The sequence below is a fragment of the Phoxinus phoxinus genome (genome assembly GCF_949152265.1).
Source record: "Phoxinus phoxinus genome assembly, chromosome: 3".
NCBI classification, from domain to species: Eukaryota; Metazoa; Chordata; class Actinopteri; order Cypriniformes; family Leuciscidae; genus Phoxinus; species Phoxinus phoxinus.
In genome coordinates, this window is record NC_136878.1 from 90,424 (window position 1) to 112,357 (window position 21,934).

The 21,934-nt window shown below is 44.0% G+C and overlaps 1 protein-coding gene across 3 annotated transcripts in view; it reads right to left on the reverse strand.

Moving 5' to 3' along the window:
• The window catches only part of tek (TEK tyrosine kinase, endothelial), a 77,176-nt gene extending 63,195 nt beyond the window's left edge, over nucleotides 1-13,981 (reverse strand). The window contains exons 1-6 of one of the 3 annotated variants that reach the window (XR_013797035.1): nucleotides 13,811-13,973; nucleotides 9,362-9,664; nucleotides 9,140-9,250; nucleotides 7,188-7,343; nucleotides 6,714-6,845; nucleotides 2,197-2,334 (exon numbers count right to left, since the gene is read on the reverse strand). Coding sequence is in view for 2 of the 3 variants with exons in the window: in XM_079608579.1 (XP_079464705.1) it covers nucleotides 2,197-2,334; nucleotides 6,714-6,845; nucleotides 7,188-7,343; nucleotides 9,140-9,250; nucleotides 9,362-9,664; nucleotides 13,811-13,862 (892 nt within the window). In the remaining variant the exon portion in view is untranslated. Of the gene's footprint in view, nucleotides 1-2,196; nucleotides 2,335-6,713; nucleotides 6,846-7,187; nucleotides 7,344-9,139; nucleotides 9,251-9,361; nucleotides 9,665-13,810 lie in introns of all 3 variants that reach the window. The other 2 variants (XM_079608579.1, XM_079608578.1) reach the window with 2 other exon arrangements.
• Between the last annotated feature and the right edge of the window lie 7,953 nt (nucleotides 13,982-21,934).

The window sequence follows — 21,934 nt, forward strand, 5'->3', positions numbered from 1 at the left end:
AAAGCACTATATGTTCCATCGTGAACCCCGTTGGCCTGCTGTCTGACCAGCAAGCTCAATTTAACAATAATTGTGTAGTTTAATTACTAAATGTTACATTTCAAATGTTCTAGTTTTGTTAACAAGTCGCATTACAAGAACGTTTTATAAAAAAACACTCATCATCTCAGGTCTCAGTGATATCCTCAAAACATTTTACAAACGTTGATTTGATAATGTTCCTCCTATGTTATCATGAAACATTGGGACAATGTTATATTGAGACCATTGTACAAACTTTAACTTTAACAACATCCTCAAAACATCCTCAAAATGTTACATTTGAAATGTTCTAATTGTGTTAACTCGTCACATTAGAAGAACGTTTTATAAAGAACATTCAACATCTCATCTCTCAATGATATCCTCAAAACATTTTCCTAATGTGACAGAGAGAACGTTCTTCTTTTGTTATAATGAAACATTGGGACAATGTTATATTGAGATCATTGTACAAACTTTAACTTTAACAACATTCCCAAAACATCCTTTGAATGTTGCAAGTAAAATGTTCTTCTTTTGTTATCATGAAACATTGGGACAATGTTATATTGAGATCATTGTACAAACTTTAACTTTAATAACATTCCCAAAATATGCTCAAAATGTTCCAAGTAGAATGTTCTAATTGTGTTAACTCGTCACATTAGAAGAACGTTTTATAAAGAACATTCAACATCTCATCTCTCAATGATATCCTCAAAACATTTTCCTAATGTGACAGAGAGAACGTTCTTCTTTTGTTATCATGAAACATTGGGACAATGTTATATTGAGATCATTGTACAAACTTTAACTTTAATAACATTCCCAAAATATGCTCAAAATGTTCCAAGTAGAATGTTCTAATTGTGTTAACTCGTCACATTAGAAGAACGTTTTATAAAGAACATTCAACATCTCATCTCTCAATGATATCCTCAAAACATTTTCCTAATGTGACAGAGAGAACGTTCTTCTTTTGTTATCATGAAACATTGGGACAATGTTATATTGAGACCATTGTACAACTTGTTACCTCAGAAACATTCCCAAAACATCCTTTGAATGTTGCAAGTAAAATGTTCTTCTTTTGTTATCATGAAACATTGGGACAATATTATATTGAGACCATTGTACAAACTTTAACTTTAACAACATTCCCAAAATATGCTCAAAATGTTGCAAGTAGAATGTTCTAATTGTGTTAACTCGTCACATTAGAAGAACGTGTTATAAAGAACATTGAACATCTCATCTCTCAATGATATCCTCAAAACATTTTCCTAATGTGACAGAGAGAATGTTCTTCTTTTGTTATCATGAAACATTGGGGCAATGTTTTATTGAGATCATTGTACAACTTGTTACCTCAGAAACATTCCCAAAACATCCTTTGAATGTTGCAGTTAAAATGTTATATCTTAGTTTACATTTAACGTTATAGGAACATTTTTTAAAATGAGAAAACATCCTTAAAATATTCGTTAAACATTATATTCAAATGTTTTCTTCAGAACGTTAACCAAACTTGTAGGGAATGTTAGCCAAAGTTCTAAGAACGTTCCCTGCTAGCTGGGGTGTCTCATAGGATAAATTTTAAAATTTTGGTTTTAGTTTTTAGAGCTTTGCATGGTCAGGCTCCCTCTTATATTAGTGATTTGATTCAGCGCTATACCCCTGTGCGTGCTCTAAGGTCTGTGGATCAGAATCTGCTGACGGTTCCGCGCACTCGCTATCGTACTAGAGGTGACCGATCCTTTCAGGCTGTTGCTTCTAGGTTGTGGAATGACCTCCCTTCATCTATGCGCTCTATTGACTCTGTTGATGCCTTCAAATGCAGACTAAAGACTCATCTATTTGTACAGGCTTTTAATTAGCTGCTTGTGGGTTGATATGATCATGTTCTGTTTATGGTTTTATTTTGTATATTTTTATGATATAAATGTGTTTATTGTGAAGCACTTTGTGGCCTTATACCTGTGAAAGGTGCTATATAAATGAAGCTTACTTACTTACTTACTTACACAGTACTACCATTATTAACACCATTTAGCCAGTAAAATGAGGGACATTACACCTAACCTAATGATTATAGAAGTCAAGTCAAATCAAGTCATCTTTATTTATATAGCGCTTTTAACAGTGTAGAACACACCTGGTGTGTGTAAAGCTCACCCTCGCTGCAGTTCAGGCCCTTCCATCCCGACGCACAGGAGCAGCCGTACGGGTCCCTGAGACAGAAGACCAGCGATCGGCAGAGACCGTCTGCACAGCGCTCCTTACAGCTGGGGCCAAAGCGGCCCTCGCCACACACTGACATGAGGGAACACACACACACACACACACACACACACACACAGAGAGAGATGAGAGAACACACAGCGCTCCTTACAGCTGGGGCCAAAGCGGCCCTCGCCACACACTGACATGAGGGAACACACACACACACACACACACACAGAGAGAGATGAGAGAATACACAACGCTCCTTACAGCTGTGGCCAAAGCGGCCCTCGCCACACACTGACATGAGGGAACACACACACACACACACACACACACACACACACACACACACACACAGAGAGATGAGAGAATACACAACGCTCCTTACAGCTGTGGCCAAAGCGGCCCTCGCCACACACTGACATGAGGGAACACACACACACACACACACACACACACACACACAGAGAGAGATGAGAGAACACACAACGCTCCTTACAGCTGGGGCCAAAGCGGCCCTCGCCACACACTGACATGAGGGAACACACACACACACACACACACACAGAGAGAGATGAGAGAACACACAACGCTCCTTACAGCTGGGGCCAAAGCGGCCCTCACCACACACACACACGAGAGAACACACACACACACACACACACACACCCACAAACGAGAGAACACACACACACACACACACACCCACACACGAGAGAACACACACACACACTCTTGAGAGAACACACACTCCACACTCCACACGAGAGAACACACACACACTCTTGAGAGAACACACACTCCACACGAGAGAACACACACACACACACACACTCTTGAGAGAACACACACTCCACACTCCACACTAGAGAACACACACACACTCTTGAGAGAACACACACTCCACACGAGAGAACAAACAACCACACGCTTCATCCTCATGAGAGAACACACACACGCTTCATCCTCATGAGGGAACACACACACACACACACACACACACAGAGAGAGATGAGAGAACACACAACGCTCCTTACAGCTGGGGCCAAAGCGGCCCTCGCCACACACTGACACGAGAGAACACACACACACACACACACTCTTGAGAGAACACACACTCCACACTCCACACGAGAGAACAAACAACCACACGCTTCATCCTCATGAGAGAACACACACACACACGCTTCATCCTCATGAGAGAACACACACACACACGCTTCATCCTCATGAGAGAACACACACACACACACACACGCTTCATCCTCATGAGAGAACACACACACACGCTTCATCCTCATGAGAGAACACACACACACACGCTTCATCCTCATGAGAGAACACACACTCCACACGCTTCATCCTCATGAGAGAACACACACACACACGCTTCATCCTCATGAGAGAACACACACACACACACACACGCTTCATCCTCATGAGAGAACACACACACACACACGCTTCATCCTCATGAGAGAACACACACACACACGCTTCATCCTCATGCTCTCGACACACACTCCACACAAGAGAACACACACTCCACACGCTTCATCCTCATGAGAGAACGTACACACACGCTTCATCCTCATGAGAGAACGTACACACACGCTTCATCCTCATGAGAGAACGTACACACACACGCTTCATCCTCATGCTCTCGACACACACTCCACACGCTTCATCCTCATGCTCTCGACACACACTCCACACGCTTCATCCTCATGAGAGAACACACACTCCACACGCTTCATCCTCATGAGAGAACACACACACACACGCTTCATCCTCATGCTCTCGACACACACTCCACACAAGAGAACACACACTCCACACGCTTCATCCTCATGAGAGAACACACACACACGCTTCATCCTCATGAGAGAACACACACACGCTTCATCCTCATGAGAGAACACACACTCCACACGCTTCATCCTCATGAGAGAACACACACACACGCTTCATCCTCATGCTCTCGACACACACTCCACACAAGAGAACACACACTCCACACGCTTCATCCTCATGAGAGAACACACACTCCACACGCTTCATCCTCATGAGAGAACACACACTCCACACGCTTCATCCTCATGAGAGAACACACACACGCTTCATCCTCATGAGAGAACACACACTCCACACGCTTCATCCTCATGAGAGAACACACACACACGCTTCATCCTCATGAGAGAACGTACACACACGCTTCATCCTCATGAGAGAACGTACACACACGCTTCATCCTCATGAGAGAACGTACACACACGCTTCATCCTCATGAGAGAACGTACACACACACTTCATCCTCATGAGAGAACGTACACACACGCTTCATCCTCATGCTCTCGACACACACTCCACACGAGAGAACACACACTCCACACGAGAGAACACACAACCACACGCTTCATCCTCATGAGAGAACGTACACACACGCTTCATCCTCATGCTCTCGACACACACTCCACACAAGAGAACACACACTCCACACGAGAGAACACACAACCACACGCTTCATCCTCATGAGAGAACGTACACACACGCTTCATCCTCATGAGAGAACACACACACGCTTCATCCTCATGAGAGAACGTACACACACACTTCATCCTCATGAGAGAACGTACACACACGCTTCATCCTCATGAGAGAACACACACACGCTTCATCCTCATGAGAGAACGTACACACACACTTCATCCTCATGAGAGAACGTACACACACGCTTCATCCTCATGCTCTCGACACACACTCCACACGAGAGAACACACAACCACACGCTTCATCCTCATGAGAGAACACACACACACACGCTTCATCCTCATGCTCTCGACACACACTCCACAGAAGAAAACACAACACTCCACACGCTTCATCCTCATGAGAGAACACACACACACACGCTTCATCCTCATGAGAGAACACACACTCCACAGAAGAAAACACAACACTCCACACGCTTCATCCTCATGAGAGAACACACACACACACGCTTCATCCTCATGAGAGAACACACACTCCACAGAAGAAAACACAACACTCCACACGCTTCATCCTCATGAGAGAACACACACTCCACACGCTTCATCCTCATGAGAGAACACACACTCCACACGCTTCATCCTCATGAGAGAACACACACACACACGCTTCATCCTCATGCTCTCGACACACACTCCACACAAGAGAACACACACTCCACACGCTTCATCCTCATGAGAGAACACACACACACGCTTCATCCTCATGAGAGAACACACACACGCTTCATCCTCATGAGAGAACACACACTCCACACGCTTCATCCTCATGAGAGAACACACACACACGCTTCATCCTCATGAGAGAACGTACACACACGCTTCATCCTCATGAGAGAACGTACACACACGCTTCATCCTCATGAGAGAACGTACACACACGCTTCATCCTCATGAGAGAACGTACACACACGCTTCATCCTCATGAGAGAACGTACACACACGCTTCATCCTCATGAGAGAACGTACACACACGCTTCATCCTCATGCTCTCGACACACACTCCACACGAGAGAACACACACACACGCTTCATCCTCATGAGAGAACACACACACGCTTCATCCTCATGAGAGAACACACACTCCACACGCTTCATCCTCATGAGAGAACACACACACACGCTTCATCCTCATGAGAGAACGTACACACACGCTTCATCCTCATGAGAGAACGTACACACACGCTTCATCCTCATGAGAGAACGTACACACACGCTTCATCCTCATGAGAGAACACACACACGCTTCATCCTCATGAGAGAACGTACACACACACTTCATCCTCATGAGAGAACGTACACACACGCTTCATCCTCATGAGAGAACACACACACGCTTCATCCTCATGAGAGAACGTACACACACACTTCATCCTCATGAGAGAACGTACACACACGCTTCATCCTCATGCTCTCGACACACACTCCACACGAGAGAACACACACTCCACACGAGAGAACACACAACCACACGCTTCATCCTCATGAGAGAACACACACACACACGCTTCATCCTCATGCTCTCGACACACACTCCACAGAAGAAAACACAACACTCCACACGCTTCATCCTCATGAGAGAACACACACTCCACACGCTTCATCCTCATGAGAGAACACACACACACGCTTCATCCTCATGCTCTCGACACACACTCCACACAAGAAAACACAACACTAACACTGACTAAAACTTCAAGCTTTTTAAACTGTTTCAAACTCTCTGGTCAGGCTTCCTCAAGCCAATATCAAAGCTTCAGATAAATATTATCTCTAAACACCTTGGGACATTTGAGAACCTAGCCATGAAAACCTGTCAAAATAGGGACCTTAGACCAATCATGTAAACATGAGAGCTAAATATGTCCCTTTTAATAAACGGGCCCTCTCTGAGTATAGAGGAAGAATATGAGTTACCGGTCTGACAGGTGGGTCCCATAAAGCCTGGAGGGCAGATGCATTCTCCCGTCCCGTCGTGACACACGCCTCCATTAGCGCAGGGCAGACACGCTTTCGTACAATCCACGCCCCATGAACCAGCCTTACAACCTGTTAGCATAAACACCGACCGTTACACAGCATACGCTTACATTCTGCTGGGATGTAACAGGAACTTCAATTGACAGCGGAAGATAATATGAGCATGACACTTTTCTGCACATTCTGCAAACGGTTTAAACTTTAAAGCAACCTGATTGTGCTGGAGTATCCAGACAAATGTATTAGGGCTCCTCCCACAAACTCCTAAAGAAATACTTAAGAAATTGGATGGCCAATAAAGACATTTTATAGTGCAACTTACAATATGGAGCAGTATTATGAATCTTTATGATCATGACACATTCAATCTCAAATATTTCACAGTCATCGCTTGTAATTTAAATGACTTACTCCTGACAATCAGTCGGGTTATTGCTGAGCTGAACGGAGCTTTAGAAATGTAGCGGATGGAATATAATCCAGCATGGGTTTGAGCTTTTGCATTGGTTATTGGGTAATTAATTATGTCCGTAATTTCGTCTTTGGGTGATGTGTCTTCAAAACATCCTGAAAAACAAACAAAAAAACAACAGCTAGAACCACAAAAACATGCTTTTCAAAACCTTCTCTCATCTTAATCCTCCTCCTCCACCAACCCTAACAGCTGACGACGGCTGCCACATTCTTCATAAATAAAACAACCATCATCTGCAAATGTTTCAGAACACAAATTGACACAGATATCTTAACAGCAAAGACACACAGTTTCCCTTCCTTCCTTCCTTCTCTTCACTCTCAGATGCAGAAGTCTCCAAACTCCTTTCCAATCGCCTGCGTGTGTGTGTGTGTGTGTGTGTGTGTGTGTGTGTGTGTGTGTGTGTGTGTGTGTGTGTGTGTGTGTGCCCTGCCCTGCCCTGCTCTCGGTTACTGAAGCTCTGAGACTCAAGAGCAGCTTCCAAATCCTCAGTCCTCATCCTGCTGGATCTGCTGCGTTGGACACAGTTATACACCAGATCCTCCTGTCAACCCTGATGATGAAGGGCATCTCAGGAATAGCACTCCAGTGGTTCAGGTCTTCCCTCAGTAGGTCCTTCAGGGTGTTGTCAAGGTCACAACATCTAGCTACTGGAGTGCCTCAGGGCTCTGTGCTGGGACCACTTCTATTCTACATCTACATGTCATCAGTAGGATCTGTCATTTAGAAGAATGATTTTTCCAATCACTGCTATGCTGATGACACACAACTCTACAGTACCTCTCATTCCAGCCGAATAATCCGACGGAAGCTGCTCGCATCTTAGCCTCTGTTCTCAGCCTACCCATCACTTCACCTACTTTAATTTCCTGTTATCACTGTAAAGTTGCTTTGAAACAATCTCCATTGTTAAAAGTGCTATATAAATTAAGGTGACTTAACTTGACCACAACTTCTCCATTCAGCTGGAGATTCATCATAGCTCCATCCAGGACAGCCGAGCCTTGGAGTTGTGATTGATGATCAGTTGAACTTCACAGAACACATTGCTAGAACTGCTGGTCCTGCAGATTTGGCTTATACAACATTATGAGGATCGGGTCCTTCCTATCAGAGCTACACAACTCCTGGTCCAAGCTCTTGTTCTATCCAGACTGGACTATTGTAATGCTCTCTCCTTCCAACATCAGTCAAACCTCTGCAACTGATCCAGATGCTGCAGCAAGAGTGTGTTTATCAAGCCGATGATACACACGTCACACTCCTCATAAACCTGCACTGATGTTTTCCCACAGAACAACCACTGTCTCTGCTCCTCTACACCTAAACTCACTTCCTCAGATCTATGTCTCCAGAAGCTTGTGTTCTGTTAGTGAACGGTGTCTTGTGGTGCATCATCTCAAAGAGACACACAATCACGTTCACGGACCCTCACCTGGACTGTTCCCTGCTGGAGGAATGACCAACTCAACCAGAGCTCCTGTGTCTTTAGCATTTTCAAGAAAGACGCATCTTTTTGTCCACATTTAACCTATTAAGACTAACACTTACTATTCAATATATCAATATATATATGTTTTAAAACTTTCTACATGCCCTGTGCTGTCCTGTTTCCTGTTATCTCTGTAAAGCTGCTTTGAAACAATCTGTATTTAAAAAGCGCTATAGAAATAAAGGTTATTGCACTAACTGGAACTCGTCACAACACTTGCATATTGTTGCCCTATTGTTGGTTTGATTGCTTTTATTGCTCTCCTCATTTGTAAGTAACTTTGGATAAAAACGTCTGCTAAATGATTACATGTTAATGTAATTTCTCAAGGCACATCCCAATAAAACAATGCACAGACGTTTGTTCATGAGTTTTTTGAGTGTTCAGAGTTCCTACCGTTTTTATAGATGACTATGTCCTCTTGTAAATATTTCTTTGTCGTGAAAGAGAGTTTAACGTCTTCACCTTTGTTAACAGTGACTGTCAGAGATTCAGGATAGAAGTCAGCTGAAGAAACAGTTAAAAACAACATATGATCAGTTTACAAGTGCAGTGTATGTCTTTATTCTGGCCTGTGCCATTACAAACAAGTATTTCCTTTCAAAGAAGATTTACTACCTTCATGGAGCATCTTGTAGGTGTAGATTTTACTCCCGTTAGAGTTTTTGACTTGGCAGTAAAAAGCTCCAAAGGTGTGATTGCGGGAAATCCACGTGAATTTTGCGGCAGAGTGGCGGCTTCGGTCTGGTTCAGTGCTCAAAACATGAGCGTCCACATCAGGATACTCGTGGCCCAATCTCAGCGAACTGGTGCCAGAACTGGTCCAGTCACTGCTCACACACAGGAGTGACGGCAGGTTCGCCGAAGACACAACCGGGTCTGGATTTATCAGAGTCACGTCTGAGATGTCAAGAGCGCTGCCTGCAGAAACAGGACAGGAATGATTATTATTTAATCTGCACTGGACTGGATTACGGCCGTATGGAGAACGGATGGTTCTGCATGTCACTCATTCTATGAATTTCTTTCCCGCGCCACGGTACCACAGTCCTATGCCTATTGAGCCAAGTGAAACTATGCAAGTAAACTCTAATCATATCACAGATGAGGAGAGAGAACGTCGCCGATCCCAAAGGCTATGCTCATACTGCGGAGGGGCTGGTCACTTTCGTCAGAATTACTCTCTTCGGGCCAATTAACAAAGATAATGCTGCGGTGAGTCTGTCACCTGTCACTCGACCTGTCACTCGACCTGCCACCGCTATATGCGCCTGTCACTCGACCTGCCACCGCTATATGCGCCTGTCACTCGACCTGCCACCGCTATATGCGCCTGTCACTCGACCTGCCACCGCTATATGCGCCTGTCACTCGACCTGTCACCACTATATGCGCCTGTCACTCGACCTGCCACCGCTATATGCGCCTGTCACTCGACCTGTCACTCGACCTGTCACTCGACCTGTCACTCGACCTGCCACCGCTATATGCGCCTGTCACTCGACCTGCCACCGCTATATGCGCCTGTCACTCGACCTGCCACCACTATATGCGCCTGTCACTCGACCTGTCACCACTATATGCGCCTGTCACTCGACCTGTCACTCGACCTGCCACGATATATGCGCCTGTCACTCGACCTGTCACTCGACCTGCCACCGCTATATGCGCCTGTCACTCGACCTGCCACCACTATATGCGCCTGTCACTCGACCTGCCACCACTATATGCGCCTGTCACTCGACCTGCCACCGCTATATGCGCCTGTCACTCGACCTGTCACCACTATATGCGGTTGTCACTCGACCTGCCACCACTATATGCGCCTGTCACTCGACCTGTCACCACTATATGCGGTTGTCATTTGACCTGCCACCACTATATGCGCCTGTCACTCGACCTGCCACCACTATATGCGCCTGTCACTCGACCTGTCACGGCTATATGCGGCTGTCACTCGACCTGTCACCACTATATGCGCCTGTCACTCGACCTGTCACCACTATATGCGCCTGTCACTCGACCTGTCACCACTATATGCGGTTGTCACTCGACCTGCCACCACTATATGCGCCTGTCACTCGACCTGCCACCACTATATGCGCCTGTCACTCGACCTGTCACCACTATATGCGCCTGTCACTCGACCTGCCACCGCTATATGTGCCTGTCACTCGACCTGTCACTCGACCTGCCACCGCTATATGCGCCTGTCACTCGACCTGTCACCACTATATGCGCCTGTCACTCGACCTGCCACCGCTATATGCGCCTGTCACTCGACCTGTCACCACTATATGCGCCTGTCACTCGACCTGCCACCACTATATGCGCCTGTCACTCGACCTGTCACCACTATATGCGCCTGTCACTCGACCTGTCACCACTATATGCGCCTGTCACTCGACCTGTCACCACTATATGCGCCTGTCACTCGACCTGCCACCACTATATGCGCCTGTCACTCGACCTGTCACCACTATATGCGCCTGTCACTCGACCTGTCACCACTATATGCGCCTGTCACTCGACCTGTCACCACTATATGCGCCTGTCACTCGACCTGCCACCGCTATATGCGCCTGTCACTCGACCTGTCACCACTATATGCGCCTGTCACTCGACCTGTCACTCGACCTGCCACCGCTATATGCGCCTGTCACTCGACCTGTCACCACTATATGCGCCTGTCACTCGACCTGTCACCACTATATGCGCCTGTCACTCGACCTGTCACCACTATATGCGCCTGTCACTCGACCTGTCACCACTATATGCGCCTGTCACTCGACCTGTCACTCGACCTGCCACCGCTATATGCGCCTGTCACTCGACCTGTCACCACTATATGCGCCTGTCACTCGACCTGTCACCACTATATGCGCCTGTCACTCGACCTGTCACCACTATATGCGCCTGTCACTCGACCTGTCACCACTATATGCGCCTGTCACTCGACCTGTCACCACTATATGCGCCTGTCACTCGACCTGTCACCACTATATGCGCCTGTCACTCGACCTGTCACCACTATATGCGCCTGTCACTCGACCTGTCACGGCTATATGCGGCTGTCCCGTGACCCGTCACGGCTATATACTTATTGTTATCATCATCATTATCAATTTTATTATTGGTATTATTATAAGGCTAAGCCTACTACTATATTGTGTAGGCTAGGCTACATGTTTTCTAAAAAAACCCCCGAAAAAACGGAAAAAGGAGCTGTTTTTTCGTTTTTATGTGAAAGCAAAAACAAATGAACAAACAATACCCGGACCAGTTGAGATATTGTATCTGGATTGATGAGCTATAAATAAGACAATCTAATTAGGGCGGGAAAAGAATCTGTGTGTATGTGTGAGTGTAAAGGGTGTTGGGCTTTTAAACCAACTCTTTAAACAGGCAGCCAAACAAGGCTGTCAAGATGAATAATGACTTATTTCTTTTCTCTGATTGTAGTAGTACAACACTATCTTGATATTATTGTTCTGCTTTACTGATTAGTGAGGGAACATGAACATACGCGTCTCTCTTCACGTCTGATATCACTTTATCCTCGACGCAGACCCCATGGCCAGCTTCGACTCCCCCACCACATGCTGGCGCACTGTATCCCAATCTTCACACAGAAAGAACTGGATAACATATTCTGAATGACATCAATCTACAATTTGACTAGTGATACAGCAGGAATTAAATCACATCACTGTTGGTTCTGCAGGCCAGAGGAGAACTGAGCGACTGAGTCTGCTTTCTCACGAGGGTTTTCCTCTATTCTCTCACTGATGTGTGTGTCGCCTCTGGCTTCATTAGTTGTGGACATTAATATCCAACAGTATTATTGGTCTGACTGCACTGAGCTGATGATGACATCACTGTGTTCTCCAGAACTGCTTTACAGATGAAATGAACTAATTTAATAACTGATGATCTTTACAACAGAACTGAATCAACACTGAACTGACTTCAGCTGAACATCACATGAAATCCAACATTTCCCTGTGTATCACTGTAAAGCAGCTTTGAAACAATCTGTATTGTATAAAGAGATAAATAAATAAAGGTGACGACTTTATTCTACATATATATATATGCCTTGCACTTCATCACTGTGTAATATTTAAGGATTGAGCAGCGATGGAGTGTAGCTCAAAATCTATTTGATAATTTTCGTATTACTTCTTTCTCTGCCACCATCATCTGAAACAATCTGCATAAATCTGGTAATTTTCAGCTATTTTCATGTTTGTCTGTTTGTGAAAGCATGTTTGTCAGAAATGTCTTGTGTTGGTCAGGCTCACTCTCTTGCACTATCTTCATATGTTCATATTACTGGTGATGGGAATATTTTTGTCCAAAGGGCAGTGAAGATGTGTCAGTGTAATAGTGGGTTATGGAGAAAGGAGGAAAATCTTGTCTCAGAATGAACCGGTCAACGGCTGAGGGGATTACTGAATTAAACTTACATTATTCTTATTTATGTATTTAAGCTGGAGCCAGCAGAGTATTAAATCATTGTACTGTCCCCTTTCCACTTCCGTAGTATCATGATACAGAAACTTATACAGAAACTCAACACAAAAGATTGTTTATACTAATTAGACATGGGTCATGTGTAGTGCAAGAAACAGGCAAAGAGTTATTGTAGGTGTTTACACACACACACACACACACACACACACACACACACACACACACAAATTCAACAATGAAAAATTCATAGACTCAATTTTTCAGTCAACTAGTTTGGAAAAACCTGCAGATAAAAATGTCAATATTAAAACTCTCACTAACCAAACCAATACATTAATAATCTAAATTTAAACATAATATTACCTCTCTAACTTTCTGTTATTTACATGTTTCATTACGGCAAAGTGTACTGTAATATTCTTGCAAAATTATTTTTCATATTTTGAAAACATGATATTAGAAGTTTGGCTATTGTTACATGGGATCTTTGTTTCATCTTAATGATCAGAGCCACCAATACAACAAATACAGACACACCACAAACCCCTGGAGTCCCATAAAAACCAGAGAGTGAATGAAGCCCAGCGTTACCTGTGAGCAAGCAGCCAATCAGACACAGCGTGACGGAGGACATGTGACTCATGGTGCCCGCGAGACACAGCCGACATCCACGGAGAAGAGCGTTCAGTCCCAGAGACCGAGTGTCTGTCAGAAACTCCCGTCTGCACACAGCCCTGGATCCAGACTCAAATGAACTCTCCCTTTCTGTTCCTCCAGCGTCTCCACCCCTCTCTCTGTTCAGGCACAGGGAGTTGGAGTTCCTTTTCCTGTTTCCTCTCTGTGTGCGGAGGATGGGAAAGGCCACAGCTTAACAATCGCATGTCATTAATTGCGGCTCCTGAAGGGAGGCTCCCACTTTGAGACAAGAGAGATATTCCGCCAGCAGCCCTTCCTGAGAGAATACATCAAGCCTCCTAATCTGGCATACACTTTTTCAATGTGCTGATTCTGGTCACGACCAAATAAAAGCCCAAGTCTTGCTGTTGAGCACATGTGTGTTTTACTTTGTGATTTATTTGAATGTCTGATGAAATTTACTTCCATTGAAAGAGCTTTTCCACTCCACTCATATGCTGTAGAAGAAAACAAGAAAAAGGAATGGACAGACCGTCAACCAAATCTCAGTTAAAATATAAATTTATCTGGTGAGAAGAAGTTGTCACGAGTGCACCGGTCCTCGCTCACTGCTCGCACTCCCTCACTCACATTAAGCAAAGACAATTATGTGCATTTGATGTGATATAACTGGAGAATAAGAAGATGATGATATAACTGGAGTATAAGAAGATGATGATATAACTGGAGTATAAGGCTGATAAAGGCTCATTATCACCCTTTCGGGGGTTATTAACAACCCGCTGGATGTACACTATTCCTTACATATTTTCTTGACCTAGTAAGAGCTCTAGCGGCTGCATTTTGGACTAATTGTAGCTTGTTTATTGAGGACAACAGATAGTAATGGTCCATAAGTAATACCTCAGTCTTAGCTGAATTTAATAGAAGAAAATTACAGGTCATCCAATATTTTATATCCTAAACACACTCTGTAAACTTAGATAGTTTAGAATTTTCATCTGGTCCTGATGAAATATATAATTAAGTATAAAATAATAAGAGTATCATCGGCATAACAGTGGAAACTAATTCCATGGTTTCTTATAATATTACCAAGTGGCAGCATATAAATTGAGAATAGCAGAAGGGCCGAACACAGATCCCTGCGGCACTCCATAATTTACTGACATTATCTTCGATTTTCCCCCATTTAGACATGGGTACGATCTAAACCACCTTAATGCCTGTTCCTGAACACCAGTGTAATTTTGACTTCGATCTAAGAGTATTTTATGATCTATAGTGTCAAAGTAAAACTACTATTGAGATGCAGCCTTGGTCAGAAGCTAGAAGTCATTTGTAATTTTGACAAGCACAGTTTCTGTGCTATGATGAGGCCTGAATCCAGACATTTTTCAGAAATATCATTATTTTGCAAAAAAAAAGTGCACAATTGAGCGGACGACTTTTTCTAGTATTTTAGACATAAATGGAAGATTTGAAATGGGTCTGTAATTTTATAAATTTGTATCCAATTGTGATTTCTTAATGAGAGGCTTAATAACTGCCAGCTTGACCGATCTTGGAACATAACCTAGAGATAAAGACGACTTAATAATATTGAGAAGAGGCTCTTCTTCTACAGGTAACACTTCTTTCAATAGTTTCGTGGCTTTTGGATCTAATAAACATGTTTTTGGTTTAGATGCAAAGATAAGTTATTTAGTTCTTTCTCTCCTATAGTTGTAAAGCACTGGAATTGTTCTCGAGGGGCGATAATTGAGAATGAATCATAAAACGCTGTCAAAGGTAGTACATTTACAATTGTATTTCTGATGCATTCGATTTTCTCAGTGAAGAAATTCATGAAGTCTTTACTACTCAGTCCCTCCAGAAAAGCACGATTATGAGATCGCATAATTCAATGCATAATCAGTAGGGTTGGGCATCGAGAACCGGTTCCAACTTGGAACCGTTTAAAAAATAACGATGACATTGGAATCGTTTAGAGAGAAAAAATTTGATTCCGATCATCGGTTCCGCGCAAGTTTTGGTTTCCATAGTGGCCACCGGATTTCCGAAAGTGCCCGCGCTTGTTCTGTTGCAGCCATGGAGCACGGTAAGCGGCGCTCAAAAGTGTGACTTTATTTCACTTTTAAGTCGGCACTCGCACAGACTTGACAAACTGCATGGTGTACAAATTAACAAGGAGTGTCCAGTGGCGTAACTTTGTTTTAAAAAGTGTAAAACAAGACAGGTGGGGTGGGGGTTGGTAATGCAATGCTAAATCACATATATAATGTACAATAACATTAAGTCCAACAATCGATTTAAATAGTACATTGGGTTTAATTTGTCGTTTAATGAGATGTAATATGTTGTCAGTGCCGAGAATTTTCGTATGAATAAATACATAAATCCGCTGCACTTATTTAACGTGTACCTTAATGGTCCAGTTGTAGAACTTTCGTCAAGCGTCTCAGATGTTCTGGGTTCTAAACCGCACTTGTATAGTTTTTTTTTTTTCTCTCATCAAAACCGATTATGCTCATCAGTGGTTGTATATCAAGCAGGGACATGTTTGTGTGCATTATATTTTGTGATTTCACCGGAACGAATAGAGTCTCCTCAACGGATTGAAGCACGTGTCCGAGTGAAGACAGTGCGGTGTGCGCGAGCCAGAAGACAAAACACTGTATCCACGCCAATGATCGCACATTTCAGTGCTAGATTGTGTCTTATTTATCAAACGAACGAAATGAATGCTCTGCTAGTTAACTGGAGATGTTTTATTTATATGTATTGGAACATTCGGATCAAAATAAAATGACTCCGCCCCTCAAAGAATCGGAATCGAGAATCGAAAAGAACCGAAATCGAAAGGAAGAATCGGAATCGGAATCAGAATCGTTCAAATCAAAACGATGCCCAACCCTAATAATCAGCCAAAGTACACATATTTATGCGGGGCCTGCATTTTTTCAAAAACGCTGCACTTTTGTAGCATAAATTGCCGATTTCCGTGGGCAAAATATGCGGGGCTGGCATGATTTCATAATTATTATGAAATCATGATATCATAATGATTTCATAATTCATAATCCAAAAAAAGGAAGTAATAAGAAATGACTCTTTATATTAAGGCAGTAGCCTAGTGAGAACAGGGTGTTGGGGGAATCACTTTTATTTCTCTTTTATCAAACCGCAATTTTGCATGTTCCTGCAATTTCATCACATAAAATTGCATAAATATCCCGCATATTCCATCGCATTTTTTAAGAAAACGTGTCGCATAATCAAGGATTAAAAAACTTTTTCTGGAAGGACTGACTACTAAATTGTAATGGAATCATTTGTTCAGGTGATGTCTGTTTATTTGTTAATCTAGCCCAGAGGTTCCCAACTTCTCTGTGCCAGGGACCAGCATATTCATTCAAAACAATTCCAGGGACCAGCTGTCAAATTTAAGATGCATCGTTTTGAAACATAGCACTGTGTAAAACAGTAACAGCCCACCATTTATTTGCATATAATGAACTAGGTGGCAACAAAGGCTAATTGTATGAATATACCAATCTTTTTAAACTTTAAGACCAGTTCACAAAATGTTTACCTTTTCTCCCATACAATTAGGCCTACAAAAGCTCACACAGCACTCACTCACTAGAAGGTGGCAGTAATGGAAAATTGTATGAAAATACCAGTCAATTTCACCAGTCAAGTCTCTACAGAACCACTAAAGACAATCACTTCAACAGCAACTCAGTGTTTTCACTCACCAACAGAAGACAACAAAGGCTATGAAAATAAGAGCCAGTTTCAACAGTCTGACAGTTTCATAATACAATAGCAACACACAGTGATTTCAGCCAATCCTTTCTAAAAGTATAAAATTAGAGATCAAGCTTTAACCTTTAACAAAAAATACCAGACCAGACCGACGAGAACAAAACTATCTTAATGTGAGCATGAACTGCTTTTTAGCTGTGCACAAGACAAGCTTTTCTTCCTGGGCTTCCATAAAAAAACATATGCATCCAAACCAATGCACACAAATTCCAGGATATGATAAAACGGAATTTAAAAAGGACTGTTTTGATGGCTTCATTGCAGAGTATTTCACCACAAACAACACAATGGATTTAGCGCCACGGAATCGCCTGTTGACGTAAATACATACCTAATATATGAGGCATCTTTTTTACAGTTGAAGCTTGACTTGCTTTTTTCTTTTTGCTTTTCTTTAAATAACATGACGTGTCATAGCACTTAAAAAATCATTTAAAACTGACAATTACTATAGGAAATAATAATAATAATTCTGAGAATATTTCAAGGCCCGGTACAAACGGGTCCACGGACCAGCACCGGTCCGGGGACCGGGGGTTGGGAATCACTGATCTAGCCAAGTGAGTTTGTTTCCATTTACGCTCTTCCATTTGTAGGTCCAGTGGCACCACAAACCTGCTCAACCACTTCCATCTCAGATAGGGGTGATTATTAATTATCAGGGCTGTCTGATTGGAAGAGATTTTGAAGGGGAACGGGAGAGCTTCACTCCGACGAGGCGAGTGAAGATTATCTATACTACGGAGAGTATAAAGGTTCGCTGTTTGTTTAAAACAGCAAAAGTAAAACGTGCTCTGTGGGGGTCCCACTGGGCAATACTGGTGTAAGACACCACCCCAGCAGAGGACGTCCCTGGTGTCACGGAACACACGACAACGCCTCCTCCTGGTTTCACTAGATCCCTCTCTCCTGCATTCTAGGACTTCATTTCCCATTATCCTTCATGCTCGTTATTCCCTAATCACCTAATTATGCTTTCATCAGTCTCACCTGTGCACCCTAACCCTTTATCTGGACTGTTCTATTCTGTGTCATTTGTGAAGTATTGTTTTACCCAACCTCTGTCTCAGTGTGTAACCCTTGTTTTCTCTGTGCTTGGATTTGATCTTGTGTGTTTGAACTTGGACTCTGAACTCGTTTTGTGAACCTTTGCTGCCTGCCTCTGAACTTTGCCTGTTTGACTTCGATTCTGGATTACCCTTGACATCTTTTGAGTTCCTGTCTGATTACTCTCTGTTTGTCATCACCTTTAATAAATATCTGCAAATGGATTCGACCATCTCCGCCTCTACGTCACACCTGGATTGTAGGTCCAGTGGCACCGCAAACCTGCTCAATCACTTCCATCTCAGATAGGGTTTTAATTATTCTTATTTCTTTTGATTATTTTAATTTCTTCTATGTAAAGCACTTTGAATTACCACTGTTTAGCTTTGCATTTACTGAATGAGCACTGTGCCACTGTTCGTCCGACTGTTTGCACTGTATTTTATTTTCTAAACTGTTTTAATTATTCTTATTTCTTTTATTATTTATATAATTATTTTAATTTCTTCTATGTAAAGCACTTTGAATTACCACTGTGTATGAAATGTGCTATATAAATAAACTTGCCTTGTCTTGCTCTAAATTAGGAGTTTCTCTCTTGATAGCATAAGACTGTTGTACCACGGTGCAGTACTTTTCTCTCTAACCCTTTAATAATCTAATCGGTGCAACAGTTTCTTATGTACTAATGGTTGAGCAGATTCCCCCCTTCCATATGTGAAGCCCTTTGAGGTCCCAGAAAAAGCGCTATATAAATGTAACAAATTATTACTATTATTATTATAGAGAAAATGCCTGAAAGAAGGAGTCTGAAGTTGGCAGAGATCTGGCAGAAAGAAAGAGTCAACTGAAGTTGGCAGAGATCTGACAGAAAGAAGTGGTCGGACTGAAGTTGGCAGAGATCTGGCTGAAAGAAGTGGTCGGACTGAAGTTGGCAGAGATCTGCCAGAAAGAAGTGGTCGGACTGAAGTTGGCAGATATCTGCCAGAAAGAAGAGGTCGGACTGAAGTTGGCAGAGATCTGACAGAAAGAAGTGGTCGGACTGAAGTTGGCAGAGATCTGACAGAAAGAAGTGGTCGGACTGAAGTTGGCAGAGATCTGCCAGAAAGAAGTGGTCGGACTGAAGTTGGCAGAGATCTGCCAGAAAGAAGTGGTCGGACTGAAGTTGGCAGAGATCTGCCAGAAAGAAGTGGTCGGACTGAAGTTGGCAGAGATCTGACAGAAAGAAGTGGTCGGACTGAAGTTGGCAGAGATCTGCCAGAAAGAAGGGGTCGGACTGAAGTTGGCAGAGATCTGCCAGAAAGAAGGGGTCGGACTGTAGTTGGCAGAGATCTGACAGAAAGTAGGGGTCGGACTGTAGTTGGCAGAGATCTGCCAGAAAGAAGGGGTCGGACTGTAGTTGGCAGAGATCTGCCAGAAAGAAGTGGTCGGACTGAAGTTGGCAGAGATCTACCAGAAAGAAGAGGTCGGACTGTAGTTGGCAGAGATCTGCCAGAAAGAAGAGGTCGGACTGTAGTTGGCAGAGATCTGCCAGAAAGAAGAGGTCGGACTGTAGTTGGCAGAGATCTGCCAGAAAGAAGAGGTCGGACTGTAGTTGGCAGAGATCTGCCAGAAAGAAGTGGTCGGACTGAAGTTGGCAGAGATCTGCCAGAAAGAAGTGGTCGGACTGAAGTTGGCAGATATCTGCCAGAAAGAAGAGGTCGGACTGAAGTTGGCAGAGATCTGACAGAAAGAAGTGGTCGGACTGAAGTTGGCAGAGATCTGCCAGAAAGAAGTGGTCGGACTGAAGTTGGCAGAGATCTGCCAGAAAGAAGTGGTCGGACTGAAGTTGGCAGAGATCTGCCAGAAAGAAGTGGTCGGACTGAAGTTGGCAGAGATCTGCCAGAAAGAAGTGGTCGGACTGAAGTTGGCAGAGATCTGACAGAAAGAAGTGGTCGGACTGAAGTTGGCAGAGATCTGCCAGAAAGAAGGGGTCGGACTGAAGTTGGCAGAGATCTGCCAGAAAGAAGGGGTCGGACTGTAGTTGGCAGAGATCTGACAGAAAGTAGGGGTCGGACTGTAGTTGGCAGAGATCTGCCAGAAAGAAGGGGTCGGACTGTAGTTGGCAGAGATCTGCCAGAAAGAAGTGGTCGGACTGAAGTTGGCAGAGATCTGCCAGAAAGAAGTGGTCGGACTGAAGTTGGCAGAGATCTACCAGAAAGAAGAGGTCGGACTGTAGTTGGCAGAGATCTGCCAGAAAGAAGAGGTCGGACTGTAGTTGGCAGAGATCTGCCAGAAAGAAGAGGTCGGACTGTAGTTGGCAGAGATCTGCCAGAAAGAAGAGGTCGGACTGTAGTTGGCAGAGATCTGCCAGAAAGAAGGGGTCGGACTGAAGTTGGCAGAGATCTGCCAGAAAGAAGAGGTCGGACAGTAGTTGGCAGAGATCTGACAGAAAGAAGTGGTCGGACTGAAGTTGGCAGAGATCTGCCAGAAAGAAGTGGTCGGACTGAAGTTGGCAGAGATCTGCCAGAAAGAAGAGGTCGGACTGAAGTTGGCAGAGATCTGCCAGAAAGAAGGGGTCGGACTGTAGTTGGCAGAGATCTGCCAGAAAGAAGGGGTCGGACTGTAGTTGGCAGAGATCTGCCAGAAAGAAGGGGTCGGACTGTAGTTGGCAGAGATCTGACAGAAAGTAGGGGTCGGACTGTAGTTGGCAGAGATCTGCCAGAAAGAAGAGGTCGGACTGAAGTTGGCAGAGATCTGCCAGAAAGAAGGGGTCGGACTGAAGTTGGCAGAGATCTGCCAGAAAGAAGGGGTCGGACTGTAGTTGGCAGAGATCTGCCAGAAAGAAGGGGTCGGACTGTAGTTGGCAGAGATCTGACAGAAAGTAGGGGTCGGACTGAAGTTGGCAGAGATCTGCCAGAAAGAAGGGGTCGGACTGAAGTTGGCAGAGATCTGACAGAAAGAAGGGGTCGGACTGAAGTTGGCCGAGATCTGCCAGAAAGAAGGGGTCGGACTGAAGTTGGCAGAGATCTGACAGAAAGAAGGGGTCGGACTGAAGTTGGCCGAGATCTGCCAGAAAGAAGAGGTCGGACTGAAGTTGGCAGAGATCTGACAGAAAGAAGAGGTCGGACTGTAGTTGGCAGAGATATGCCAGAAAGAAGAGGTCGTTGGCAGAGATCTGCCAGAAAGAAGAAGTCGGACTGAAGTTGGCAGAGATCTGCC